Raw genomic sequence first — 27,476 nt, 5'->3', positions numbered from 1 at the left:
GTCTTGCAGCTAGTCAGACAAACAGGAAGGAAGAGCAAGTTAGGCCCACAGTGCAGGAAGAGGCAATTAGCAAAAGAGAAAGAACAAAAAGAACAAAAGCTGCTCAACTGGAACAGCATCAGCAGCAAAGTGCAGACAAGGAAAGCCAAATCTTCTTTTTTGCTGCTCTGCTTTCTCTGGGCTGAGCACGTGTAAAACAGCTGCCTTTTCCCTGTAGAAGCCTTCTGAAATCTTCAGCCGAGACAGAAGACTGTACTGTGGTCCACATTTTCTCTCTTACTCCAGACCATCTGGACCACCAGATTCACATTACACAGATAATCTGCCCTCAAAACCCCGTGGTTTGGCTTTGTAATCCATCCTGAATTTGAAAAGACAGCTTTGGAGGCAGAAGTAACATTGCAGACTCTGCTCAAGATGTGAGACCTACTGAATGGAGAATCCTGGGGAGGCTGCAAGAAAGAGATGTAGATCTGGAGAAGGTAGGAAGAAGATGGGATTCATTTTGATGGTGCTCGTCTCACCTGGGAGAGGGTAGCCTGCCAGTCCCACAGGGCACCACAGAAGACCACTGGGACCCGGGCGGGTTAGCGCCTCACGGCAAGCCATTGTGGCAAGCCCTCAGGAGGCGTCGGGCAAGTGCCCCAAGAGGCCGCAGGGGCTGCTTTGCTCCCTCCCCGCCTCCTCCCTGCTCATTCCTCCAGGAGGTTTCCTGGGACACTGAGGGAGGAACGAGGCTCCTCCCACGGAGAGCCATGGAGGCAAACCGACTTTGACCTGCCACATCTGTCAAGAAGCTGCCGCCACTGCCACCGCCAGAGCAGGAGGGGGGCTGAATTAGGTGGGAACAGGGGAGAGAAGCAGTGGGCACAGAGTGGTCCTCCCTTCCCCCCTCTTGGTTGAGCGACTTCAGAGAAGTCTCCCCTTCCCCCCCACACTTGAGTGGCTCAGAGCAGGAGTGGGGCAGCGGGCTTGGCCGGGGATGGTCTTCCTGGGCACATCACAGCCTGGCCTGGACCACTTTCTTGCTTCTGCTGGAGAGGAAGCCATTGGCGCAGGAGTGGGAAAGGGGAAAGCTCCCTTCCCGGTCACACCAGAGAGGTTTTCTCCCTGGAGCAAGCAGGAAGGGAAGCAATCAGCTGCCCCCCCCCCAGATGAGTCCCCCATTCTGTTTCTTCTCCAGTGCGAGTGCCGGGAGGGAGGGTCTCTGGGCTGGGGGCAGGAGAGCTGGGACATCTCTGGCGATGGCTCCAAATGGAGGCAACCATCAGCTGCGCTTGCTGCTGACCGCCTGGCTTGCTCTGGCATTTCCCCCAAAGTTCCATGACACGGCAGTCCACCGTGGGGGGGGGGGGGTCTTTTAAATCACAGTGATCAACCACCCAGAACTAGGTTTGGCCAGCACGGCAAAGCAAACCCATGGAGGCCTGTGGCTGCTCATTGCATCATGCGGGCCCTGCCAGTGCAGAAATGCAACCTCAGACCTGCCAGGAGCACGCTGCTTCCTCCAGAAGGCTCAGCGGCATCACGCCAGCTCTGGGCGCAAAGCTCCCATTGTGATCCAAGGAGGACTCTGCCTGAGACTCCAGAGACGAGCAGCCACAGACAAAATGAAGCTTGATAGGGTCCTTCTGAACCCAGCCTCTTACTCAGAGTCATGAGGACTGCAAACAGACTTTAATTTTAGGTGACAGCAGCTCATTGCTTTCCAAGCAGAAGTCCTGCCACACGGGCAAATAAAACTACAGCAGAAGAGATTAACAGCTATGGGTGTTGAGCAGGAAAGGGGTCGTGATCCCACTTGAAAAGAGTCACACCTGGAGTTAGACTGTCCTCTGTTTTAAAAAGCAGGCAGAAGATAGTCTTAGACTAGAAGGTGTCTTTACTAGTTGAAGTGTTGTCTGCTCCAGGTCTGTTTGGAAATCAAAGAACTGCTGTGGAAGCAAAAGGGGGCTTGATGTGACTCATCGACAGTCAAGACCCGGAGGACTGCAGGCCTGAGCAGGCACATAGGTTCAGTCTTTTCTGGCAGGATGAAAGACATAGTATTTCTATCTAAATTCCTGTCGTCGTTTCCAAAGGTGCAGTTATCTGTCTACAATTTGTAAATGTAACTGTTAAGGAGATTGGCGTTTTGTTTTGTCCTCTCTTTCTGGTAATGAATTTCATCTCTTTTGACGCTGCTGAAGTGGCTGTCCTGAGGAAAGGAAGGAAGCATAGGAAGCCCTCTGGAGAAGGCATTCCGGCACACTGAGGCCGCAAGAGAAACAGACCCTGCTGTTTGCAGTGGCCACTGGGAAATGGAAAACTTGTATATCTTAACTGCTTGGGGGACTTGTAGGGGAAGAGACGTTACCTGATTTAACTGAGACTCTGGCTTGAAAAGTCAGAGTCAAGTCTTTGCATCCAGTGGAGGTGGTCCAAAGTGGGTGCTTCTAGGTGTGCAAGCTGATAGGAAACTGTGCGCTGGCCAGCAGAAGCATTTTGCAGCACTGACATCCCAACAAGCTTTCCAAAGGCACTAAAGTAATTAATCCAGGACTAACGGCATGAGTTACAGTGTCCAGGTTGTTTGCGTCATTGGTGTGGCTGGTGAGGGTTTCCTCACGTGGGCACTGGTTGTCTTGGCCCCAGGAGGTGAGGTCACATTTTCACGGAGCTGAGCAGTGGGATACTTGCCTTCTTGTGTGGGAATTCCTGCACTGCCACGTGCCCTTCAGTCATCCCCTTGAAGTCCAAGTTTAGGAGCGTCTGTTTCTAAGGATAATGTGAAGTTCTGGCCTTACGTGTGATCTTCCCTGAAGGCCTTTCTGCGAAGAAGCAGTTAATGTGACAACGAAAGAAAATCTCATGCAAACACAGGTTTTAGCTGCTTTTCGTGAAAAGATGTTTCCAAGGCGGCACATGCACATACATTTACACAAAGGGAGAGACTTATTATTTTGCAATCCTGCCTTGCACTGTTCTTGTTTTGTACACCAATTGTGCTAATATGTGAGGGAAATATTTATAACAGGTGGAGCAAAGTTCTGATCCAGCCTCATCTTGGAAGCAAGACCTGGTTGAAATCTGTAGTAGTCGTAATAATATAAGAATAATAAATAAGCACAGTAAGTTTAAAGGCCATCAATATTTGATATGCTTGCTTGCAAGATGGCCAGGGTTGCAACTCCAGATCTAGGGAGGAGTCCAGATCTAGTGGGGTGTTGATACCACTCTGATGCGCCCACAGCTGGAGCGCTGCCTCCAGTTCTGGGCTCCACATTATAGGAGAGACATAGCTAGGTTAGAATCAGTTCACGCAGGGTCACAGGAATGGTAGCCGGGTTGGGTGGGATGGCATATGAGGTAAGACTGAGGGAACCAGGTCTTTTTAGCCTGGAGAAGAGGAGACTCCAAGGGGATCTTTTAGGGACTTATAGGTATGTGAGGGGATGTTATCTGGAGGAGGGCCGTGACCTGTTCTTCCCTGAAGTGGAGGGCAGGATGGGTTCCAGTGGGGCAAAGCTCAAGAAACAGGCTTCAGGCTGGATGGACGGAAGGACTTCCTGATGGTCAGAATCCCAGGATATGGAACGGGCTTCCAAGGGAGCTGATGGAGGCCCCTTCAGTGGGGGTCTGCAAGGAAAGATTGGACAGCCACATGTTGGGGATCACATGAGTGGAGCCAGCTGGAGCCGGGGGTCAGACTAGAGAGCTGTGTTGCTATGTTTCTAACTCAGCTCCAATTTTAAAAAATCCTCCTCCTCATCATCATCCAGTCGTTACCCCACCTCAATTTCCACTGAAACGCATGCTGCCAATAAAGGTCTTGCTGCTACTATTGCCAGCACTGCTATGGCGTTGAAATGCAGCGTGCCTGAGGCGGAGCCTGAACCCTCCTGCATAATCCTGAGGAAAATCACCCGCACGGTGATTTGTGCCGCTGGACACGGGGGACAAGCTCCGCTGGCTCAAATAGGGGCATTTCCTTTTGATTTTGGCTGCAGAGCAGCTGAGGGTGTGGAGTGATTATCATCTATGGGTGGGAAAGGTCGCGCTTCCCCTTCCCGCCACAACAGCCCTGATGAAGAACGCTGAGGCGCATCTAGGACTGATGCTTTAACAAACAGCCAAGCCTGCTAGACACACCATCTTCCAAATGACCTGGTTCACCCAGCACCACAAGCCAGAGAGCAGGTGGAGGCTGACTTGTCTCTGAACTGCGGCTGAGTAATTATGCCTAGCAGGGTGGGAGTTCGCGACGTGGTCTGACAGATGTACGAGGTCTTGCCTGGTCAATTTCCTTGTGCGTTTCCAAGCAGCTCAGGGGAGTAGGTAACGTACATGGAACCTGAGAGGGTGAGACTGAACAGGGATGAACTTGCACATAGTTGCCAGGGTCCAAACACCAAAAGCTGAACACCAAAAGTGAAGGACGATGATCTCTCCCCTTGGCAATGTGATCCTGTCACGTTTAAACAATGAACTGATGGTTTTCACTGCCTCTGTCTTTGCAACACTCCCCTGAGTCTCCAGCTACCCAGAAAGAGGAGACACCGGCCAGTTACCCATGATGGGCCCTTGAGTCTTGTGAACCAAGTCAGTGCATGCTCAGGTTCTGGAAGACATGGAAAGTGGAGGGTGATTCCAGTGGAAATAGGCAGGAGGGGAATGAGAGGGTGGGAACTGATGTGTGTAGGGAAGGCGTCAGAGGTTTTTCCTGGTGGGACTGGAAGTATCTGAGAGTTATGCAGCTGATCACTCAGGCTTACTTCTGCTTCCGCGCTCCTTTCCAGTCCGTCAGCTATGGACTGGAACCCTTAAGCTTCCTTTCTTCTCCACCAGACCCATGGATAAAGCCTTGTTTATTACTATCTCCCAGGCATTCTGCGAAGAACAGTGGAGGGTTCCCACAAAGGGAGAACAGTGGACACCTGAATTCACTAAGGGTTCCAGGCAACGATCATAGCACTCTTCTAATGGATGGAGGTGTGCAGGTGGTCCTGCTGCGGAAGGCATACTTCAGCTGGAACCCCATGCCTCTGGACACTAAAGTTCACCTGTTAACATTTCTGGAAACCACTGAGGATTTAGAAAAGCAATTTTGGATTTGAACCCTCTTCTCCAGAGTGTTTCCTCTGAAGATTGGGTGAATCCCCTTCCTAGCAAGGCTCTCATCCAGCGGTCCTCTACTGGACTTCTTTTGGGCTCCTCTAATTTGCAGTCACAGAAGTGGGTGGGGGGTTGCAGAGGGTCTGCCTAAGGTCTTTGCCAATGCGTCTTTCTCGCATTTCTTCACAGACCTGATGTTGGAAAAGCACATGGAGACTCTCCAGGCCTGGAGCGGTGCTAGCACAGAGCTCGTCCCCTGGGAAAGACTGCCTGACCTCCTCCTTGTGGAAGGGCTGACCGATCTCCAGCAGAGGCAGCATGATCTTGTGCAGATCGAAACCACCAAAGGCGTGCGAAATGCCTCCAAGAAGATCCCTTTGGAGAAGCTCTTTCTACCCCTGTCCAAACTGAGCATCCCTCCACGCATCTCTGTGACTATTGGAGTTGCCGGCATTGGCAAAAGCACTTTGGTAAAACTCTTTGTCCATTTGTGGGCAAAGGGAGAGATTGGCAAGGATTTTACATTTGTGTTGCCTCTCACATTTCGAGAACTGAACACGTATGATAAACTCTCGGCCGAGAGGCTGATCCGGCTGGCAGCCCCACACTTGACTGACCCACACTCGCTTTCCCTGGGCTCAGCCAGGGTACTCCTGGTTCTGGATGGACTGGATGAATTTAAGACTCTGCTAGATTTTTCCAACACTGCTGTTTGCACAGATGTTCGAAAGGAGATCCAAGTGGACAGCTTGATCACGAACATCATCCGAGGCAACCTGCTACAAACGTTTTCCCTTTGGATCACTTCCCGGCCCACAGCAGCCAGCCAAATCCCTGGCGGCCTAGTGGACTGCATGACTGAAGTACAGGGCTTTGGCGATGAAGACATCAAAGGCTACCTGGATCGCATGTTCGTTGAGAACCAAAGCCTAGCAGATTGTGTGATGCATCATCTTAAGCTCAACAGATCTTTATATATAATGTGCACCGTGCCAGCATTTTGCCGGGTCTGTGCCTCTTCTATTGGCTACTTTCTAAAAGCAGCTGACCATGCTCCAGACATGTCATCTGTTCCTAAGACTTTGTCAGAAATCTATTCCTACCACTTTAAAATGCTTCTGTGTGGAGACTGGCCCGGAAAACCAAAGGAAGTTCTCAAGATAGAACAGGTGGTGAATAACTGCAAGAAGATGATGAGTTGTTTGGGCCGACTGGCCTTCTACAGCCTGATCAAGAGAAAATACATGTTTCACGAGCAGGATGTGAAGGCCTATGGGGTAGACCTCTCTTCTCTTCATCTCAGCTTGAGCAGCAGACTCTTGCTTAAGGAAGAGACTTCCTTTTCCACCATTTACCATTTCCCTCACTTGACATTTCAGGAATTTCTGGCAGCTATCTATTATTTTACTTCAGCCAAGAGATCCATTTTCGATCTCTTTGTGGAGAATGGCATGTCTTGGCCAAAGCTGGGTTTCCTGAACCACTTTAAAAATGCTGTCCAGAGAGCTCTCCAGTCTGAGGATGGGCACCTGGACATTTTTGTGCGCTTCTTGGCTGGCCTGCTCTCCCCACAGGTGAACAAAGCCCTGGCTGATTGGTTCCTGGTGCGAGATGAGCAGCACAGCTACCAAAGCCAGGCGGTCACACTTCTGCAGGGCCTGCTGGGTGTGGACCAGGCAGTCTCCTGCAGGACTGTCAACCTCATGCGGTGCCTGCACGAGATCCGCTGCACGGAGGTTGCCGCGAACGTTGAGGAGGCGATGAAGAGCGAGAGCTTGTCCGGGATGCTGACTCCAGCCAACTGCTCCGCCCTGGCCTACCTCCTGCAGACCTCAGAGGTGTGTGCGGAGGAGGCGAACCTGTCCAACTGCCTCACCCATCATGCCTTCCAAAGTCTTCTCTCACAGCTCCTCTACTGCAACAATCTCAGGTAGGCCACGCTGAGGACTTCGCACAGAGCAGGATGGAGACATGCGCTGCCCCCCCCCCCCGAGCCCTTTCTCAGCTGTGAGTGCGGAAGCCGTAGCAGGGAAGGGAGTGCCTCTGAGGTTATGCAGAGTGCATCCCCCTCCCCACCACCACCACCATGGAATCATCCCAACCAAGTAATTGACTGGGAATTAGGGGAAAGGTTTTGGGAACTAGGGGAAGGGGCTTCAGAATGTCCTGCCACAGAGGTAGTGCTGGCTTTAAGAGATTAAAATGTTTTGAGGAGGAGGAGGAGGAGGAGGAGGAGGAGAAAGACAGTCTCTTGGTAGTGATTAGACATTATAGCTAAAGTGAACCCCCAAATTCAAAGTCCGTTGTGGGAGAATTGCTCAGAAGGGAGCTCAGTCGCCTTCCTGCTCTTCTCGTGTGCTTCTTGGAAGCCAGTGCTTGCTGACGGGGGGAAATGTCTGCTTGTTTGTTTATTATAGGCATGACCAGGGTGGTTTATAAGAAAGAATAAAATAATTGCCATGCCATAAAATCCAGTCATAATAAACTAAGAGGCCATGGAGCTCAGAACAGCATCCAACAAGTAACAAAATTAGAACAATGTCTAAAACGCTTGGACAATAACATGGCTCTTTGCTTGATGCCGAAAGGGCCCTAGATGGGCTACCAGATGCATCTCTTGAGGGAGAGTGTTCCGCAGCCGGGGTGCCACTCTTGTCTCCCCGATAGCCACCTGCGGGACCTCAGCACCCTGAAAATCTTCACATGCAGGCAGTCGTTTATGGAGACAAGTGGTCCTTCAGGCATCCTGGTCCTAAGCCACAAAGCCAAAGCCAGCACTTGGGAAAAGACATGGCTGGAAGGCCAGTGCACTTGGCGTCACACAGACATGTGACGCTGGGGGTCAGCCCACAAGGCTGGTGCCCCAAATCCTTCACTAGGGAGCCCCTCTGCCGGTTGGCACTTGCTGAAATCAAGGTTCAGGACCCTGAGGGTCTCCCTGGCTGAGCTGGCTTTGGCCCACGATGCTTGTCCATCCTAGAACCTTTCAGACTGAGCTCCTCCTCACCCCGCCACTGACATCAGATGTTCTCCTCTCCCCTCCCCTAACCCTACATCCCTGTTTGCAAATAGATAGGGAAGCTCTGAAGACACATACAGAGACTTTACTGCTTACACTGGCTGCCAATTGAAGTCTGTGCTCAATTTAAGGTACTAGTGATGCCCTATGAAGTCCTAAACAGCTCGAGTCCTGGGTACCTGAAGGAGCACCTCCTTCCCTGTGTGCCCGCCCGCCCTTTGAGATCTGAGGTGGAGGCCCTGCTCCAGGAGCCCTCCTTGAAAGAGATGAGGAGGGTGGCTACCCGAAGGAGGACCTTCTCTGTGGTGGCACCCCGACTGTGGAATGTCCTCTCCAGAGAGGCTCACCTGGTGCCAATGCTTCTTTCTTTTTGGCACCAGCCAGGCAAACCCCTTTTTATTCTCCCATTATTTTAATGTCCAATTGGTTTTCATGTGTTCTATACTGCACGCTGTGCTATTTTAATTTCTATTTTACTTGCTGTTTGCTGTAAACTGGCCCGAGACACTAGTATAGGGATGGTTTATAAAAGCTTTAAACAAGCAAACAAATCTTAGCACAAGCAAATACATGCTTTTTTTTGTCCTGTGGGTCTGAGCCGCAGGTCTTTTTGGTTCCTGGCACAAGCCCTGGTATCGCAGAGCTTGGACAGCCATCGCCCCCGCTCCTGAGGGCACCTGCTGCCGCCTTCTGCCCCCGCGTAGGCTCCTGAGCAGTCCTCAGAGCAGCCCCAAGCCCGGTTCCTTATAGCTGAACGTTATTACCGCTGGCTCAGGCAGGCTTCCTTCCGCCGGACACCGAAGCTGGCCAGTTCCCCGGAGTGGCCTGTGTCCTTCCAGTTCCAGCAGTGGAGCAGGTGGCAGCCCCAGCCGTGGCTGGAGGGCTGGCTCCGTTTCGAGAAGCTCTGGGCATGGCAGGCTGGCCGGGGCCAAGGCCAAACGACAGGGCCAAAGTGCCGGGGGGCTTCCGTTCCGAGCTCCTGCTACCACTGGCTGAGGCTGAGGAGAGCAATGTCAGCCTTCCACAACTGTGCTGGTGGCATCGTGAGGGAGCTGCACGGAAGCCAGGAGACAACCGAGCGAGGGGGGGACGGAGGACCAGGGAAAGGGGCATCTGGGGAGCCTCGGGGGGCCATATGTGGCCCCTGGGACTGAGGCTCTTCACCGCGGTCTGAGGAGTGCCGCACGTCTAGGACAGGATCCACCATTCGGCTGGCAAACAAGGCGCCTTTGCAAGGCATCCTTTTTATGCAGCTTCTGTTAGTTGGACCTCCGTCCCGTCCACGCCTGTGGCTGGATCCTGATTTACTCTTCCGCAGCTTCAGCTGAATTGGATGGAAAGAAGAAGAGTTTCCTGGGCGCGCACTGACGGCACCTCCACCAGTTGGGCTTGCTGGGCCTTTGCTCTGCTCCAGAGGAACTCTTCTTCTGTGGCGTGCTGGCTAACTCTCTCAGAACTATTTCTGGGATTGGGAGTGGGGGGGAATTGGAGGGGGGGATATTGGGGGCGAAAAGAGCGTGCACCCTAAGGCCAGATTTCGTGCTGGTTGCTTGTGGCCACGTGAGCCCAACCTCTTGCCTTCAGTAGCACAGCCCTGAAACAAACGAACAAACGGGGGGGGGGGGGGGGGGGGGGGGGGGAGAGATCTTCCTCTACCCCGTCTTGTTCCAAAGGACATGGACGTTCACTGGGATGTTCAAAGATTTTGCTGCCCCCCGTCACCCAACTCCTCTTTCTCCTTCTTGTGTCTTTCTTCGCCCTTTGCCTGCCCTCTGCTTTTTATCCAGGCTGGACTACAACCAGTTTAAAGACAGTGCCATGGACCTGCTGGGCAGCGTGCTGAGTGGAAAGGACTGCCAGATCCAGAAGATCAGGTGAGGCACCGTTGTCACCTGTGCGGGGTAGAGTTCTTCAGGAAATGTTCCAGCTTCTGGTTTGTTCACCCAATTACAGCGGGGGTCTGCCGGGCTCCAGGGAAGATACCAGGGGGAACCTTAGCACCCACAGGAATAGCATGGGGCACCTCAGGAAAGGGGTGCAGCTCCTCCTTCCCCAACCCAGCACCCTCTACACATGTGGCTGGGAATTGTAGTCTCACACATCTGAGGGCGGCAGCTTGGGGAAGGCCAGCAATACACAAAGACAAAGGAATAGCAGAGCCCTTCTAAAAGCGGAGCACCTTCCTGCCCCACTAAAGATACCTTCCGGAGAGTTTGCTCTCTGGGCCAAGCTGCAGGTTCTTTGCTGCTCCAAAAATGCTTCCTTCATTCCATTGTACACGCACCGAGAGACTTTTCCGTCAGCCAGGAGGGAGCCGCTTCCGTCAGTGGGTTTCTTCTCAGTTGGGAGGGAACCCGCTTTGCTTGGGGAAGGGCCCTCGTACCCCCAAGTGGGGCTGGAAAATCTGCCCGAAACCCTGGCCTGCTGCAGCCAGGCTGTGCTGACAATAAGAAGCAGCGTGGGAGCATGCCTGGACCAGCAGGAAGCACTTCCCATGTTCGTGTGGCAGGCTGGGGCAACCTGCAGACCACGGCCCATTGTTGTGCAGGGCAGGAGACCCGAGAAGAGGAGATGGTGGGCAGGAAGAGGAAAGGAACGGCCCGGCGCACTTCGCTCCCTGGCGCCAGGCACTTCCAGCCCAGAGGGCCGGACTGTGCCGCAACCCCTGCTGCAAAGGACCGTGGCCCGAAAGGCAGATTCACGCCGGAAACTGATGCAGCTCTTCTTGCCACAAAGCCAAGATACGCTTAGCACTCTTAGCCCCTTATTTGCTCAGCTTCAGGCCAAACTTAGTTCCCAAACTGGAAGTGGGCATAGCTTTCTTTCACAAAGTTCAGCCAGCACATGATCAACTGCCCCCCCCCCCCCCCCGCTTTGCTGGCCTTCTGGGCAAAGCTTTCACTGTGCCACCGACTGGGACTTTGCAAGGGAGTCAGAGGTGGCACAGCCTCTCTCTTGCAGCCTGCCTGTCCTCTCCATCGTATCTTTTATCTTTTTTCTTACTGCAGAAAATCCGAAGAATGGAAGAGATTGGCTCACAGCAATGGCACCTTGATCATTAGTGCTGCCAGCTTTCCTTGAAGCAGCTCTATCAGATTAGGTGTTTCTAGCAGGGTCAATCGCAGGCCAGGTGAATTCGGGATGGTTCACGTGCCCTGGAAAACGCATTTCACAATTTTCTCCTCTCCTTGCACAGCTTGGCAGAAAACCAGATTGGAAACAAAGGTGCTAAAGCTCTTGCCAGGTCCCTGATGGTTAACAGGAGCCTGATGGCACTGGAGTAAGTATCTTATAAGTCTGCATTTATGTATTTAAAATATTTTAACCCACTTTCAGGGATCCGCTGCCCTAACAAGGCGGCATATAATATTCTAAAAACATGAACATACAAATTCCAATTATTCACACAGCAGCAGCTAATGCTTTTTAAGCACCAAAATTCAGGCTGGCATAAACGTGTTTTCTGGGCTTTGTGTTTTTTAAAGCCTGGCTGAATCTCCCTGTGGAGGACATTCAAGAGGTCCTGCTGAGCAAGTCCTGCTACTAGGAACTATCACTCTAATGGCTCTCATTGTTGGGTTGAACAATAGGAATTGTACAGGTGTGGGCAGGTGTCATCCCAAGCACTTAGGGTTTTAAAGGTTAAAGAGCATAGTCTCTTGTTGGTTTGGAAATAAATTACTACTAAGCAGTACCACTAGTAGTAATATTTCTTTATTTAATTAGAATGATTCATTTAGTTAGAATTTAATTAGCACTTTTTTCCCCACCACAAACTCATAGCAGGTTACATCATTCTCTTCCTCCTGGTCTGCACAAGCACCACCCTGTGAGGAAGGCTGGGCTGAGAGTCTGTGACTGGCCCCAAGTCACCCAGTTGGCTCCACGGTGGAGCAGGGCTAGAACCCGGGGCACCTGAGGCCCAGTCCCTGCTCTGAACCGCTGCACCACATGGGCTCTCATACTGTCCGCACCTGGAAGCTTCACTGCCGCTGCTCGCCACTGTCAAGTCTTCTCCGACTTACGGTGCCTCTCTGCATGGCAGCCCTGCGGAGCACCTGCTCTGCGGCAGCCCTTGCACGGGGCCCACAAGCGAATGAGCAGCCGTGAGAGCGCTGTGATCCTAGGCCAGTGATGGCGAACCTTTTCGAGACCGAGTGCCCAAACCGCAACCGGAAACCCACTTATTTATCACAAAGTGCCAACACTGCAATCAAACCTGAATGCTGAGGTTTTAGTCTAGAAAAAACAACTCACAGCCAGTCCAAGCGAATATGAATATATATATATATATATATATATATATATATATATATCTCCTTGGCAGCGCACTGACCGGCCATGCGAAAGCTCGGACAAGTTGCAGCTAATGAGTCGCGGCTCGTGACATCATTGCCTGGCGTCGCTACTCCTTTCCAAACAAGCGCATGGCCCCTATGTGCGCTGGTATCCGATGCTCGGCTGCTGGGGCGATGCTGGGGCGACTTGGCTTGCGTGCTGGCAGAGCGGGCTCTGTGTGCCCCGTAGCACGCGTACCATCGGTTCGCCACCACTGCCCTAGGCCATCCTGTGTCCAGATGGCGGTGCTTGTCCCGCGTCATGGTGGGACCGGCAGCTGCCAGCCGGCTTGCTGCCCCTGCCCATCCTCTGTCCCCTTCCTGCAGGAAGCAGCGCCCGCATCAGCGGGACTTTCACTTACCGATGGGACTTTTGGCGACCCAGGTTTCAGGCAAAACCTTTCTGTGGGCAGAGCCAAAGTGGGAAGCCAGGTGACCTTTTGAAGCCCCAAGCCAGCCTTCCCCAACCAGGTGTCCTCCAGATGTTCAGGATTACCCTGATAGAAGTCCTGATCATTGGTCATATTGCTGGGGCTAATGGGAGTTGATGTCCAATTTATCTGGGGAGAATCGCACTGGGAAAATAAATTCAGAAGGGCCATATTCAAGCAGAAAATTAACCTTGCCCCTATTGGAAATTACTAGAATAAGAATATGGTCTGGATTGCATGCAACAAGAATCCAGAGTATGGGTTGTTGTTGAATCAGGGAATACCATTATGTGCAAGCCCAGCACCATGGTTTAAATACAGCTTGCTACCCAGGAATAGCCTAGAGTTTGCAATGCAGCAACAAACCATGGGTTCTCTTCCTGAGTTGTTCATGGTTAGCAACTCCATAGTGCAGTGTTTGCACATAATGACAACCCATGGTGCAACAAGAGCCCACAGTTCAATGATAACTCAGAATCAGCCCATGCGTTGGGTTGTTGTTACGTGTGAACCAGGTCTCTATTCCCAGTCACTGCTTGGGGGAGGGGCATAGGCGAGTTTGTGGCTAACACTGGTCTTTCCTTCCTTCCACTCGCCTTTTGCCAAGTCTTCGAAGTAACTCCATAGGATCCCAAGGAGCAAAGGCACTTGCAGATGCACTAAAGATCAACCAATATTTGCTTTCTCTGAAGTAAGTGGACTTTCTTGCCTTGCTCTCTCCAGGCAGAGAAGGTGCCTGTGTGTGAGGCTGAGCATCAGCACATGATTGTGCTGTTGTCTGGTTGTGTGCTTTCTCAGCAGCATGTTCAAAGGCCACACTGGAGTTGTGGAACCATGGGGTTTATATTGGGACCCCAGAAAGGCGAGATTTGGTCACAGGGTCTGAGGTTCTGCAGGCCATTTTGAACAGTCGCTGAGATACGTCAGTACGGAGATGGGTGTACATTTGGCATAGCCACTATTGAGCGGCACGGTCAGAATTACTGACTGCATATCAGCACTCAAGGGTTAGGTCTGGGTTGTGAGTTCTTGGGTCATGTGAACCCAGCCAAGAGAACAAGCCATGTGGGTGAAAAACCCACAGTTCATAACCCAACAGCAAACCTTGGCTTCTCTCCATGGGTTGTACATGGTTAACAAACCATGGCTTCTTAGTGCAGCTGGGTTCAGACAACACAATAGCCCGTGTTTCCACAAGAAGCCACACTCACCTCATACTCGGCCCCGAGTGTGGATTATTGTGTTGGCCAAACCTGGTCTGTCTTGTCATAGCTTGGAATCAGCAGCTGGACAGCCAACAGAGCGGCTTTTCTTCTCTTCTTTCAGCCTCCAGAACAACAAGATCAAGGAAGACGGCGCAAAATGCCTGGCCAATGCTGTGGCCCACAACCACACGCTGAGGACGCTGAAGTGCGTACCTGTGATTCCTCCAGGCCACCTCCTTCGGACCGCCCAGTTCCTTCCCGGGCAGCGGTCCCTGTAACTGGCAGCTGGCGCTGCTGCCATTTTGGGATTGACATCCCTGTGGGACTTGGACAAGGGCCCTGTTTATTGCGCAGAGCAGCACCAGTGGGATGAAACTTTTCTCCCACCAACCCACTTCAGACTGCACTGGGAGGGAGGAGCGGCTTTGCACGTGCGAGCACTTTCTTATATTCAAACCGAAGCACCTTGCACGGCAGAGGAGGGAACGTGCTAGCTGATGTGCGAACTCCACCTGTAGTGGCTCCCCTTCCTGCGAGGGCAGTGACCCACACACAGCCCCCTCAAACACCCACCCGCATGCAGCCTGGAGTAGTGCGGCCCAGGGGCAGCCGTACCCCTTGATTCAGCTCTGCCCTCCCATTAGCCCGCATCCCTACCTTGCAAGGCCCTCTCATTTCCACACCAGATTTGCCCTCTGATGTGTGTGACTCTTTTTCGGAAAGCTGACCCTCGGATGCGCTCTCCCCTTTTTCTGTTCGGTCACCTAGGCCAGGGAACGAAGCCCTGTGCTTTCTGGCTCCTGGCTTCCAGACCTCCTAAAGCAGTTTCCCTTCCAAGGGAGGTATTAAAAAGGCCCACTTGCAGCACAGAGAGAGCTGCTGGGGAGAGAAGGACAACCCCCCCCCCCCAGCACTGCTCCCCCTTGAAAGGCTTCTCTGCAGCAGGGGAGGAGACAAGTGGGGGTCCAATCATACAGGGGTGCATGTCCTCAGCGGGGACCCGTGCCCTGTGACACTTGCCTGAACTAATTTGGGTTTACCCACCCCTGCTCCAGAGAAGTAGCTTGTTTGCCTTGTGCTGTTCCATGGACTTGGACTTCCTCTCCATGTTTATGAAAGATCTCACCCTTTTGCAGCCTCCAGAAGAACTCTGTGGGACCCCAAGGGTCTAAGGAAATAGCGGATGCACTCAAGAAGAATTGGAACCTGAAGGAGCTAATGTAAGAGCTGGGGGAAAGATGCTGAGCCCAGGAGGTGGTGCCGTTGCCCTCCAAGGGGTCTCAGCACCCTTTGGAGAGCATCGAGAGGCAGTCTGATGCAGAACTACCCTGGAGACGTGGGCCCTGGTGCAGCAGTACGCATGCACACAATCCAGCAGGCACATTTTGCTGCCTGAAGCACAAGACAAGTTATTCCAAGTTCAGTCAGGACTGGCAGCTGATCCTGAGCCTCTTGCTCTGTGCTGTGCTGTGGGCAGCCAGCCAGGCATTCTCAGTCGACGTGGACGGTTCTGGGCCGGATGGGCCCATGGTGCGGAGGGAGACACAGTTGCTTCCTGTGTGCTCAGTTCTGCTTCCATCAAAGTGGAAAGCTGGGGACCTCCGGGGAAGGAGCCTCGGGGATGATCTCAGGGCCGGAGACCTTTCCACCCTAACCTCCACCCACCCCTGCAGCAAGGCGGTGATGTGGAGGCACATTCTTCCCCTTGGCCAGAGCCAGAGAGCACCCAGCCTGGCCTGGCCTGGCCTGGCCTGGCCTGGCCTTCCTCACATGGGGCAGGCGTCCCCAGCTCGATGCCCTCCAAATATTGTGGATGGTGAGCCCCACCATTCCTGCCCATGGGCCATGCCTGCTGGCACTGCTGGGAGCTGAGGCCCAAAACATCTGGAACGTGTGGGCTGAAGAAGGCTGACCTAGAGAACCGGGTCTCCTGGGTCTGGCTTGGGCTGCGGGACTCAGTTGGCCAGCACCACACGAAACGCTTCTCTGCTTCTTGCTTCCCCAGATTGTCCAGCAACTCTGTTGGAGACGCAGGCGCTGCAGCCCTGGCAGAAGGACTGAGGGCGAACCACACCCTCCTGCTGCTGGAGTAAGTCCCCCGGGCGCTCCTGTCGCCCCTTCCAGGGGGTGCTGCAGCAAAGCCATCCTGGCAGAGCAGCGCCACCTGGAAGGCGCACAGCGCTGCCTTGTGCTGGGAGAGGACCAGCCCTTCAGCTGACTCAGGAACGCTCACAACCCTGCCTGGCAGGCGCTCTCTAGAGGCTACTCTTCATGGGATTTGCGCCTGCCAATTTTGTGCGCAGATGCAAATTTACGGACAGTGGCTGTAATGGAAATGGAAATCCAACAGGTCTCGCCATCCTGAGAAGGACCGTGCAGAGACAGGCTCGGGTGCTAATTTTCAAGGGGTAGCAGGAGGGCTTCCTCATCGCGGGGCCCCTTGGCTTAAAGCAGGCTTGGGTGGGACTCTCCTGGACTGGACGCCTTTGGATGGAAGGCACCTTCCATGGGAAGCCTGCCATCTCTCAGGACGCCGGGAGATGGGCCTTGGTCGGCCCGACCTGGGAAGCCGGGGCCTGGAGCTGGGTCCTCCTGTGCGCAGGGAATTGCCCTGTGGCTGAGCTGCGGCCCTCTGGGCCTCACTGCGGCCCACGGTGTGGTGAGCACATAAGGCAAGGCTGCCTTGACGCCAGCTTGCAGGCCACCCAGGAGTTGGCTCTAGCTGATCCCGCCCGCCTTGTCTGCCATACTTTCTGGTAATAGGAGAAAACTCTGTGGCTTAGACAGAGTTTAGTCCAGGAGTTTCAGTCTGTTTAGTCCAGAGGGCGGCCACTTGTGCATTAGCCAAGAAGAGGGCACACCCGTGCCTGCCGGGTCCCTTTGCACGGAAGGCTTTCGCCGCCAGCCTCTCCGGGCTGCAGCTGCAACGAGGCTCTGACCTTCCGTGCAGGGAAGAGGGAGCCAGGGTCCTGCTCCTTCACTGTAGCTGCATTCTCCAAGGTGGCCAGAGCCTGAGGGACTGTGGGAGACGGCAGCAGCTCTCAGGAAAGCGGCATCCTCCTCCAAGTCCACCGGACTCGGTATCGTGGGGAAGTCTCATTTGAGGCAGGGTCTGAGGAGCCCCCCACATTTGTTCGTAAGCCTGAGCCCAGAGAGTTTTGCTGGCCTCCAGCAAAAGGCACAGAGGAACAATGCGCATAAATTGAGCTTCCACCACCTCCACCATCACCATGGAGACAAGCCATTTGAGGACTTCTTTCAGGCAAAAGGAAGCTGAGCACAGAGCTCCCCACGGTTTGGCATCAGGCAGAAATCCCGGAGGTGCATCCCTCTCGTTCACCGGCTCCCACGGTCCTCTTTCTCGTTTCAGTCTCCAGAGCAATTCCATCAGTGACACCGGGATCACCGCGCTCACGCAAGCCCTCTGCTCCAACAAGGGACTCTCCACCCTCAAGTACGTCCCAGCCGTGGTTCTGCTGCCTTTGACTCCTGCCGTGCATCTGGTCCCTTGGCCACCGTTTGTGGCTTTGTCCCACTTGTGGGTCTTCAAAGCTGGCAATGATCAGGGGAATCACCCCACTGTTCTTTGGGGGAAGGAGCAACTGGGCTGCTTGGCACAATTTTCAAGATGTTTTTAACCCAAAATGTGGCAAATTTAGGCTTCTGGGAAGATGGTTCAGCTGCTATACCAGCTTTGCCCCTTTTTGCCTTGAAAATGGGTGCCTTTGTAACAGGGGCACTGACGTTGCGGTGCTGTTGTGAGAATCAAACGGGCAGGGAAGGAACTCTGGACACTGCTTTTTAACCCTGCCAAGCCCTACATACCAGCCCATGTGATCCCCAGCACAGGCCAGGCCGAGTGAAATATTGTGGCTGGCCAAGCCTTACCGTGAGTTTCTAGACCAAATGAGATTTTGAATGTGGGTCTCTCTGGTCATGGTCAGACCTTTTCAAATGCTGGCTCCCATCTGGGTAAACTTGACTTAACAGTGCTGCATTGGCCCTGCAAGAACAGAATTCCTAGGAGAAAGTGAGGCAGCGGGAAGCTCTGCTGAAAGTGTGTGCAAGGTTTTTGAGCATAATAGCTTCGACTGGACTATGGAATCCTAAAAACATTAACCCAAAATGAAGCCCATAGAAATGTGCAGAGCCTGCATTCTGTGTGAAGCTCCAGTATGTGGACAGAGCTTGACATGCGCAGCGACAATTGCTTTCCACACTTATATGGACTGACAGCTCAAAGCACCTGCTTAGTCACCTTCATAGGTGGTTGAGAGGCCAGGCCACTGGCAATTACACTGATTCCCACCTGTCCTGCTGGGGGCGAGGAAACCGTTCTGCAGCTGCAACCTGACCAGAGAAAGGGTTGCCTTTCCAGTCCCAACAGGTTCAAGAACTGGCAAAGTGGATGTGCTTTTTTATTTCTCCAGGTTTAACACTGGGACTACAGTCATCCTAAAACCACACTATAAATTGCCTGTTCTGTCTCACAAACTGAATTAATAAATGCTTTAAATAAATATGACCAATACCTTTGTGGGTTTATTCAAGATCTCACTCTAATACTCTTTCTTTAGAAATCAGCCAAAATGATATTATTATAATTTTATCCTATTATCATTATTATCATAGATATTATTAACCTTTGGTGAGATAAGCTTGGTAAGATTGACAAGAAGGCTAAAACATGACGGCAGCATCTGGAAGACAATGGCAATGTCTTTTTCCTTGTGTTTTTTTAAGTTTGCGGGAGAACTCCATAAGCAAAGAGGGAGCTCGACAGATCGCCAGAGCCCTTCGAGCTAACAGCACGCTGAGAAATTTGGAGTGAGTACTTTAGCCCTATCTGCTCTTGCCTATTAGTTCTGAAGTTCAACAGCCCTGTTATACGCTGTAGACAGACAAAAGATCCTTGGGACCGTGAGGGTAAGGAGCCAAAATGGGCCATGAAGAGGCCAAAGTCGTAACGAGAGGTGGGCAGCTGTCATTTCACAAGTTATGGTGTGACAACTCCCCTTTCCTGTGGATTTTTCTTCTAGCTTGGCCGCCAACCTGCTGCACGATGAAGGTGTCCAGGCTATTGCAATGGCACTGAAGGAGAACCAGGCACTGGAATCTCTGCAGTGAGTTTCTGGGGGTTTCTGTATATCACTGGAACATGTAACTTTTGGTAGCATGTCACAAGAATCCTCTAGTCTAGACCTGGAAAATGTGAGCTTATCATACAGAATGCAGCTGAACGGCTCTTTATGGGAGCCCACGGGTGGTGGGGCTTATGCAAGCAATCTTTGCCACCTGCCCAGTTCTCCCAAAGCGTTCAAGCTCCAGGCTGGCGCAGTGCCTGGCTAGTGGGAGGGTGTCCTGCTGGGGTAATCCTTGCATTGCAAAGAATTGCTGCTATGTGTCCTTATATGACATTTACATTCCGGCGTGACACACACCCTGCACAGGCCGTTTGCATTCTGGAATGGTACAGCCCAGGAAGGGCTGTAGCGTGTAATTACGCTCAATGGCCACTTGTGGCCCACCCAAGTCTTCGCCTGCAACTCCCACGAGCCCTCCCCACTGGCTTTATGCTGGCCAGGGCTGAGGAGGACTGCAGGCCGAACCTTCAGGAAAGTAGCGCATTCGGCATCCTGACATTAACCTCCTCTGTCTCTCTGTTTCCTAGTCTGCAGTGGAACTTTGTTCAGTCCATGGCGGCAAAGGCCCTGAGCCAAGCACTGCAGCTCAACAACAGCCTCACCCTCCTGGAGTAGGTCCACCTCTTTGTCTGGCGGCACCAGAAGCTGTTTGCCTATGTAGACCGTTGGCCGGGGATCATGGGGGGTTGCGCTGCTTATGGTTCCCATAAGCGTCAGTGTGGCCACAGAGCATGGGGCTAGATGGCCCTTGGCCTGGCAAGAGTCCTTCCCTCAGCCCTGCATGGAGAGGTCGGGGGTCAGGTCTGGAAGGGCTTCTTCGTGCACTTCAAGCATGCCATTCACCTCCATGGCCACTCATCTGGATGGCTTTAAAGAGGATTTGGCAAATTGTTGGAGAAGGCTGGTCCTGATGGCTGCATGCATGCTCCCTCCAGGATCCACAGTGGTCTGCCTATAACCTGGTTGTGGGGGCACATAGGTGGGAGGCTGCTGGCACTCCTTCCTGCTTGTGGGACCCTGAGGGCATCTGGTTGCTGACTGGGACCTAGAAACATAGAAACATAGAAAACAGAGCCAGTCAGAAGGGGCCTCCCGGGCCATCTAGTCTGACCTCTGGCACCAGCCGGCTCCGCTCACGACATGCCCACCATGTGCACGTCCTGCTATAATAATAATAATAGTAGTAGTAATAGTAATAATAATAATAGTAATATCCTTGAACACCCACACGATGGGGCCTGAACCACCTCCCGTGGAAGCCCATTCCACACCCTTGGGGTTCTGACTGTCAGGAAGTGCTTCCTGGCATCCAATGGAACCTTGGCTCCCTGAGCTTTGCTCCATTGGAGCGCATTCTGCCTTCCTCTGCAGGGGAGAACAGGCCTCTACCCACCTCCGTGTGACACCCCCCTCACATACCTGTATGTCGCCAACAGATCCCCTCTGAGTCTCCTCTGGTCTCTTCCACCATGGCCCTTCTTAAGTTTTTAATTTTAAACATTGTCCTGGATAAAGACTCAGGATTTCTCTTCCTGTGCCTGAGAATGAAGCTTTGTTTAATATTTCTGCGACTTGATGGTGTTTACGAATGGCAAGAAACAGAAAAGCCTGCAGAAGGCAGCAGTTGAAATGGCTAAATATAGTTGCCGTGACTTCTATTTAAAATAGCTGTTTATTATTATTTCTTTAATGTCTATACTCTTTGTGGTTGGTTGTGTTACCTAGACCGTTAGGGAGTTTTAGCTGCTTCATGGTTTTTAGCTGCAATTTGCAGCTAAAGTAAGCCTGTTATTTCACACCTGTGGACTTGAAGGGTGGAGAAGAGGTTGTGGCCTTCTTCTGTGTTACGACCTTTGAGGTGCTTGACGAGTGCCATCATGTGCCCCCCAGCCTTCTTTTCTCAAGGCTAGAAATGCTCCTCCTGTCCAATCTTTCCTCGTAGGACTCCTAGTCCCCTGATCAGCTTTGCTGCTCTCCTCTGACCTTGAGCAGAACCCTTCTGAAGGTCCAGAACAGGCCAACATATTCGAGGTGAGGCCTGCTTAGGACAGAGGAGAGTAGAACTGCTGCCTTCTGTAATTCTGAAGCTGCACTTCTCCCGGGGCAACCTAAACGTGTTTGCCCTTTTGTCAGGAGTTCCCTGCAAGGCCCGATAACGTCCGAGAGGTGCACAGGTGAGTTCCTCCCTGGAGAAAGAGAGATGCAGGGAAACTGATCCCCGCACTGCTGCTTCAGTTTACAGGAAAACGCCATCGGGGACGAAGGGACTGCGGCCCTGGCTTCTGCCCTGAGGGTGAACGCCACGCTCACTGATCTCTAGTAAGTTTCCCCCTGCACGCAAGGGCAGCGTGCCTGTTCAGGGGAAGGGTGAGGCTGGGGAGGTGGGCCAGCGCTGCCCGGCCCCGGACCAAACCTGGGCGGGACAGGAGTGCCGTGGCTTTGGGCCCACAGGTGGGGCATGTGCGGGTCTTGGAACGGCACAGGGATGCTGCACAGGGGGCAGAGGAGACGTCTGGATGCATGCCCAGCTGCTGCTGTCCCCAGAGAAGAGCAGGGGGCACCCAGAGGGGAAGGGTGGCGTGGCTCGCCTCACTCTGCCCTGTTGTCCCCGGCACAAACAAGGTGGCGCTCGCACGGCCCGAATCGCCCCCGACGTATCTCGTTTTGTCTCAGCCTCCAGGCAGCACTGGTCGGCGAGAGTGGGGCCAGAGCCTTGGGAGAAGCCTTGGCTATTAACAAAAGACTCGAAACGCTAGAGTGAGTATTGCCGAGTCCTCTCCATGTGGAAAGCAAAGTTAGCGCTTACGGGTCTTGGCAGGTCGGTATAAGCAATGGCTGGATCCCAGCTTGGCTTGCACTGCTTCCCCTCTCTGCCCCCGGCCTTGGGCTAAACCACTGCACCCTTTGCATGTCAGACTCATGAGCTTAACCTCGCGATTCTTTTGCATGCCTCCTTCCAGCTTGAGGGGAAACACCATCGGATTGTCAGGAGCCAAGGCCATGGCCAGTGCCCTGAAAGTCAATGGCACCCTTCGCAAGCTCAAGTAAGTAGACCAGGGATCTTCCAGATGAGTTTTGTGTACAACTCCCTCGCTGGCTGGGAATGATGGGAGCTGCAGACAAGCACTTGGTCCAGGAAGGCTAGAGCGATGGAAATGTTTCTGTGATGGACTTGGGCTGTTGTGGTATTCAAAGAGAACAATGGGCCTTCTTGCTTGAGGTTTCCTTTACTGGGGGAGGTGCTTGCCTGCCACTGCGAGTGGCTGCAGGTCCTGCTGAGCCCCAAACCTTTGGCACCGAGGGCACTGCTGTTGCTCTGGGTGAGTGCCATGGGATGCTGTGCAGAAAAGTTAGGAAGGGTCCAGAGGAGGGGAACAAGAATGATCCAGGATTTCAAATCACTGCCCTGTGAGGAAAGACCGAGAGAACTGGGCATGTTCAGCCTTGAGAAGAGAAGGCTGAATGGGGACATGATAGCCCTGTGTAAGTACCCTAAAGGCTGCGACCAGAGGAAGGTCAAGATCTTACTGATGCCGATTGTGGGACACAAAATAATCAACCCAAGTTGTGACAACCCAGATTCAGGCTAGAGATCAGGCAGGTTCCTCACTGTCAGAGGAATATGACACTGGAACCAGCTGCCTGGAGAGGTGGTGGACTCTCCCACGCTGGAGACATTCAGAAAGAACATGGACAGCCCTCTGAGTGGGATGGTGCAACTTGGTGTCCTGCAACAGCAGGGGTGGGACCCGATGGCCTTCTTGGCCCCTTCCAACCCTACTGTTCTTTGATTCTTCCTCTGGGTCTATGGAGAGAGCTAGGAGTATGCAAGAGATTGGATTCTGGGCCTCCTTCCCCTTTCCCTTCTTTGCAAGAAAAATCTGAGCAAGAGAAAAATGGCTTGCTGATGAAGCCGGGAGGGAAAAAGCTGGGATGCAAATCATCTGCCCATGCCCATACAAAGTCAGTCAGCTGGGCCCATCGCACTGCTCTTTGCAGTTCAAACAAAGGGACAGAGCTAGAAGCCATCGCAAACCTCTTCTGCTCTCCTGTCAGCACGGCATGAAAGTGCTGTGGCCCAAATTCAGAGCACTCAGCTATTGGAAGAGCAGCCTCTAGGACTGCACTGTTATAGGCTCTGCTTGGAAACAGGCTGAAATGCACCTGAAATCCAGCCATAATGAACAAAGCCCGAACCTTGCTCAAGGCTGGCAAGAAGCAGCCCTGGAGAGCTGCGGGGCTCGCCGTTGCTTTTGGGATTGATGCTGTTCCAAGGCTGGCTATTCCCAAAGATGACAGGCCTCTCCTCCTCTCCTCCCCAGCACTCCTTCCAGTGCTTGGGGAGAAATTGGAAGAACGCCACTGTGGCTCAACTAGTCTTGTAAAAATAGCTTTTCCAGGCATAGGTCTTTGGAGACCAATAATAGATCTTGAATGATAAACATAAAATGAAACATGCTTAGGCCTTGCGTATGAATTAAGGCTGTGTGTGCTTGGCCTCCTGTTCGCAGCCTCCAAGAGAACGCTCTGGGCATGGACGGGGCCATCTGCATTGCCACAGCCCTGACAGGGAGCCACAGCCTGACCTACATCAAGTAAGCCAACATGTTTTGTCTCGAAAGGGTGAATCCGAGTGGTCTTCAAGGGCCCTCCACCAATTTTGACAACGGAGGGTGTGGTGGAGCCTGGCCACCACAAACACAGCCTAGGGCATCCAACACATCCATGCATGTGCCACAGAACCAGAATTCTGGGTTCGTGCTGCATATTGAAGGGCCAGGACGCCTTTCCTGCAACGGGCTGCTTGGATGCAGGGAACATGTGGCTGGCGAGTTAGACACAGCCGTGGAGCAGGCTGCTTGCAGGGCCAGCAGGACAGACCCGTGGGGTGCCAAAAGGTATCTTTGTGGGGCAGGGAAGAGCGCTGCGAGTCTCTTGCAGTAGTTGCAGACAGGGTACTGTGTGGCTTGGGCTTGGTAGAGCGTGCTGTGCAGTGGATGGCAGTAAGAACGAGGAATCATGGGGTGGAAACGAGGTGGTGTTCGTGGGCTGATCCTTGACTGGGGGAAGGCAATCCCAAGCCCAGCAGCAGAGCCCGTTGCCTTGTCTCTCCAACCAAGCAGGGTAGTTGCCAGCTTTCCACAGAGCGATACTGTGCATGGCACTTGTGATTTCTGTAGCTTTCCCCCACCCGCAGGCCAGGAAGTACTGGGGGGAAGGAGAGGGCACAGAGTCTTGTAGCAACGTAAGAGAACCGTGGGGAAAGAGGACCATGCCTGGCACTCTGCAGCTCTGCCTGCACATCTGGACTCATCTCTGACAGTGCTGAGTTGCTTCTCATTCCTGCCAGTGGTGGACTGACTCCTGCTCAGGCAGGACTGCAGGCTCGGTGCAGCCCCACTTCTGCGGTGCTTCTGTGGCGGGGTCTGGAAAGTGGGGCTGCTGCCTTGGTGTCTGCCTCCACTGCAGGATCCACAAGGGAGTATGGTGAAAAATGCACCACGCTAAGCAAAGTTGCTCTGATATGCAGGTGCCTGGAAGGAAATGCTGCATCAGATGTGGGTTTACTGGCCCCCAGCTCTGGAGCGGGGAGGGGGCAGATGATGGGCCACAGGTTCCCACACCCAGGCAAGGGCACTGTGGAGAGGAGACTGGGGCAGAGTTTATTAGTGAAGAACAAGCGAGCAGTTGAGATATGTCACAAAAGGGTGTGTGCATTAATCTTGGTAAGCATCCAGTGCACAAAGGAATGGACATTTTGCACACCAGATCATTTTAATGGCTTGTACAAGATCAAGAGTCAAACCATTGTCTACACTACTTTGGTTAAAAAAATAGAGGTTCCTTCTTCAGAAGCCTTTCAGAAACCTTGATGTAGGTGTGGAGGCAAGACACAGTGAGGACAAAAACTAAATTAGGCAGCCCTGCACACTCCTTCAAGCTCTCTGGGTAGATTACAAGCAGCTGGTTCACAAGTGGGGAAGAAAATGTGCCCCTTTTCAACCATCCGTGATGAAACCGCCCTGCCTGACTTGGATGACAGGAGAGGCTACTGTGAGTACGAAGTACCTCAAAAGAAGCCACGGGCTTTTCAGGGAAGCTCGTTTGAGGAAAAATGAGCCACCCTACTGAAGCAATGTCGAGTTCAGGTTACAACACCATTCATCACAGCTGATCGCCCATGGTGGGTTGTTGTGCTGCCTGAACCAGGATAATGTGTCCTGAGAAGGGCCACAGAGTGGGCACAATGCTAAGAGGTGCTTTCTGTCCCCTCGCACAGCTTACAAGGAAATCGAATTGGCGAGTCCGGAGCCAAAGTGATTGCTGACGCCATCAGAACAAATGCCCCCGACTGTGTTGTAGAGACGTGAGGAGGGCTCTGCTGGAGGTGGTCGGGGAGCTCGGATGCTGCATCTTCCTCCAGCCCGGTCTTTGGGCTGGAGACGTGCCGTGAAAGGCGAGATCCTCAGGGAGCAACAGGCTGCTGTACCGGACAGTCCGAGGTGGGGGTGTGGCCTAGGCCAACGGTGGCTGTGGACAGGAGTGGCCCACCCTCAAGGTATCTTTCTTCTGCACATCGTGCCTACAGAGGAGGTTCTCGGGTGCCTCTTTCGCACAGCAGACTTAAAAGGTGGCTGATGTATTGACCTGCATCTTGGCCGAAGAGAGTAGTTAATCTGTAACTGCTGACAGCAGGTAACATACAAAGCATCAAAAATGTCACACGAAGAAAGAAGGGTGGGGGTGGGTGGGGGGAGAGACATTTATTTGTGAAATGGGAATGTAACTGTCTGAGAAATTGAGAACACCTCTGAATAAAAAAGTACAGCTTGCAAGACACAAGTAACCAAAGACTCTTCAGTACAGAACAGGTACAATGGGTCCCGCTTGCTCATATTATAGGCCAGGATGTTCCAAAATATCTCCAAAGTTACAGAGGCATCCAGACATTGGTAGGTTTGTAATGAAAATATTCAATCAAACCTGCTGGCTATGAATAACAAAACAAAGTGTCTATTTCTTTTAAATTATTTTTAAGCAATAAAAACTGTTTTAAGTCCAAATCTGTCTTCCCTGGATTTCCTGTTCTCTCCAGAGTCTGCTTAACTCTCGGTGCATTCCATTCTTGGACCCATGGGCAAGAAATTGAGTCTAGATTAACCACGTTTAAAGGAAGGAAACAGCCCCAGAATTATCAAAGGAATCGTGCCAGCCTAGTCAAGTCTGATCACCTGATAATGGAAATACCGGTTTTGGCTGAGCTGCTGAGGAAGCTGGCCTGAGTCTCCGACAAAAGGAGAGGCTCCTTCTCTGCCGATAATGGTGCACTTTGGCTGGTCGTTTAGGAGTCAGTCTTTGTCCAGAGAACTCAAAAGTAAAAAGTGTTAAGGTGAATGATCCATAAACCATGTAAAAACATGCTTGTATCAAAAAGGGTCAGGGTTTTTTCCCTGGAGTCTAACCCACGTTTTGCTACTAGACTGTGAGCATAACTGGGGTTGTGTGCATGTGTGCACATATTTTTCTTGCTAGGAGCTCTTAAGACTTTTGGCACAGGGGAACTTCAGAGCATTCAAGCAACGATCATTCAGTTGCCCTCAGCTTTGGCCTCTTTCCAAAGCAAGCCAGATTTCATGAATAACAGCTAAGGAGTTTGGCTGCACTGAGCTCTAAGATATATTACTGCTTCGATTGTTTTCACTGCTATCAACAGAACCTCCCTTTAGAATAAGCACTATATGAGTGGAAGGGGTTGACTTCTTCACTTCTGTGGGCTCCCTGGGATTTATCTCAGGAGATGCCGTGGCTACTCCCTCTCCCCAAGTCTCCTCAGAAGTCATTGTCACTCTCCTCCAGCGGCTCGGGCTTCCTGACCCGCCGACTGGCCTTGTCAGGACAGATGTCGATGCTGTCATCTTCCAAGTCATCGTCGTCATCTTCATCATCCTCATCATCATCCAGATCAATTTCACTGTCCTCAGAGTCTTCCTGCAGGGAGACATTTCGTTTGGTTATGATCTGGATTTTTAGTTTTTAAAATCTGCCAACTTCCAAAAGGCTTGGGGTAGAGAACAATCAGGTGCACATAAGCAGAACACAGCAATAATGGAGCAACAGTAACATAAGAGCTATTAGTCAATTAAATCAAGCTCAACAATCCAATTAAGAGGTAGGCCACTGGCCATAAATAATACCCATTTTGGTTGATTAACTAAGCATGGATATCAGTAAAATCAACAGTCTTA

General features: G+C 52.4%; 2 protein-coding genes across 3 annotated transcripts in view; one reads left to right on the top strand and one right to left on the bottom strand.

Annotated features, from left to right (window-relative positions):
* Positions 1-135: 135 nt before the first annotated feature.
* NLRC3 (NLR family CARD domain containing 3) lies at positions 136-25,645 on the top strand. The gene is made up of 17 exons (XM_044433712.1): positions 136-482; positions 5,284-7,024; positions 9,901-9,987; positions 11,310-11,393; positions 13,489-13,572; positions 14,208-14,291; positions 15,223-15,306; positions 16,092-16,175; positions 17,457-17,540; positions 18,830-18,913; positions 19,126-19,209; positions 19,758-19,841; positions 21,466-21,549; positions 21,904-21,987; positions 22,191-22,274; positions 23,742-23,825; positions 25,511-25,645. Exons 1-17 carry the CDS (start codon positions 434-436, stop codon positions 25,599-25,601), a joined length of 3,060 nt encoding a protein of 1,019 aa, XP_044289647.1. The 5' UTR covers positions 136-433; the 3' UTR covers positions 25,602-25,645.
* CLUAP1 (clusterin associated protein 1) overlaps positions 24,981-27,476 on the bottom strand; it is a 59,202-nt gene continuing 56,706 nt past the window's right edge. For both annotated transcript variants that reach the window (XM_044433714.1, XM_044433715.1), the window contains one exon: positions 24,981-27,219. In XM_044433714.1, the coding sequence (XP_044289649.1) occupies positions 27,061-27,219 (159 nt within the window). In that variant the 3' untranslated portion in view covers positions 24,981-27,060. The remainder of the gene's footprint in view (positions 27,220-27,476) is intronic.

This window comes from Varanus komodoensis, unplaced genomic scaffold (genome assembly GCF_004798865.1).
Source record: "Varanus komodoensis strain SLA01 unplaced genomic scaffold, ASM479886v1 scaffold26, whole genome shotgun sequence".
NCBI lineage: Eukaryota > Metazoa > Chordata > Lepidosauria > Squamata > Varanidae > Varanus > Varanus komodoensis.
The sequence above is the reverse complement of the archived record's forward strand: the minus strand, read 5'-3'. Positions and strand labels throughout refer to the sequence as shown.

Coding starts and splice junctions, on each gene's coding strand:
- NLRC3 (XM_044433712.1), top strand. CDS start 434: ATGGAGAATCCTGGGGAGGCTGCAAGAAAGAGATGTAGATCTGGAGAA. Junction 9,988..11,309: donor TGCCAGATCCAGAAGATCAG/GTGAGGCACCGT, acceptor CTCCTTGCACAG/CTTGGCAGAAAACCAGATTG. Junction 19,842..21,465: donor AACAGCCTCACCCTCCTGGA/GTAGGTCCACCT, acceptor CTGCTGCTTCAG/TTTACAGGAAAACGCCATCG.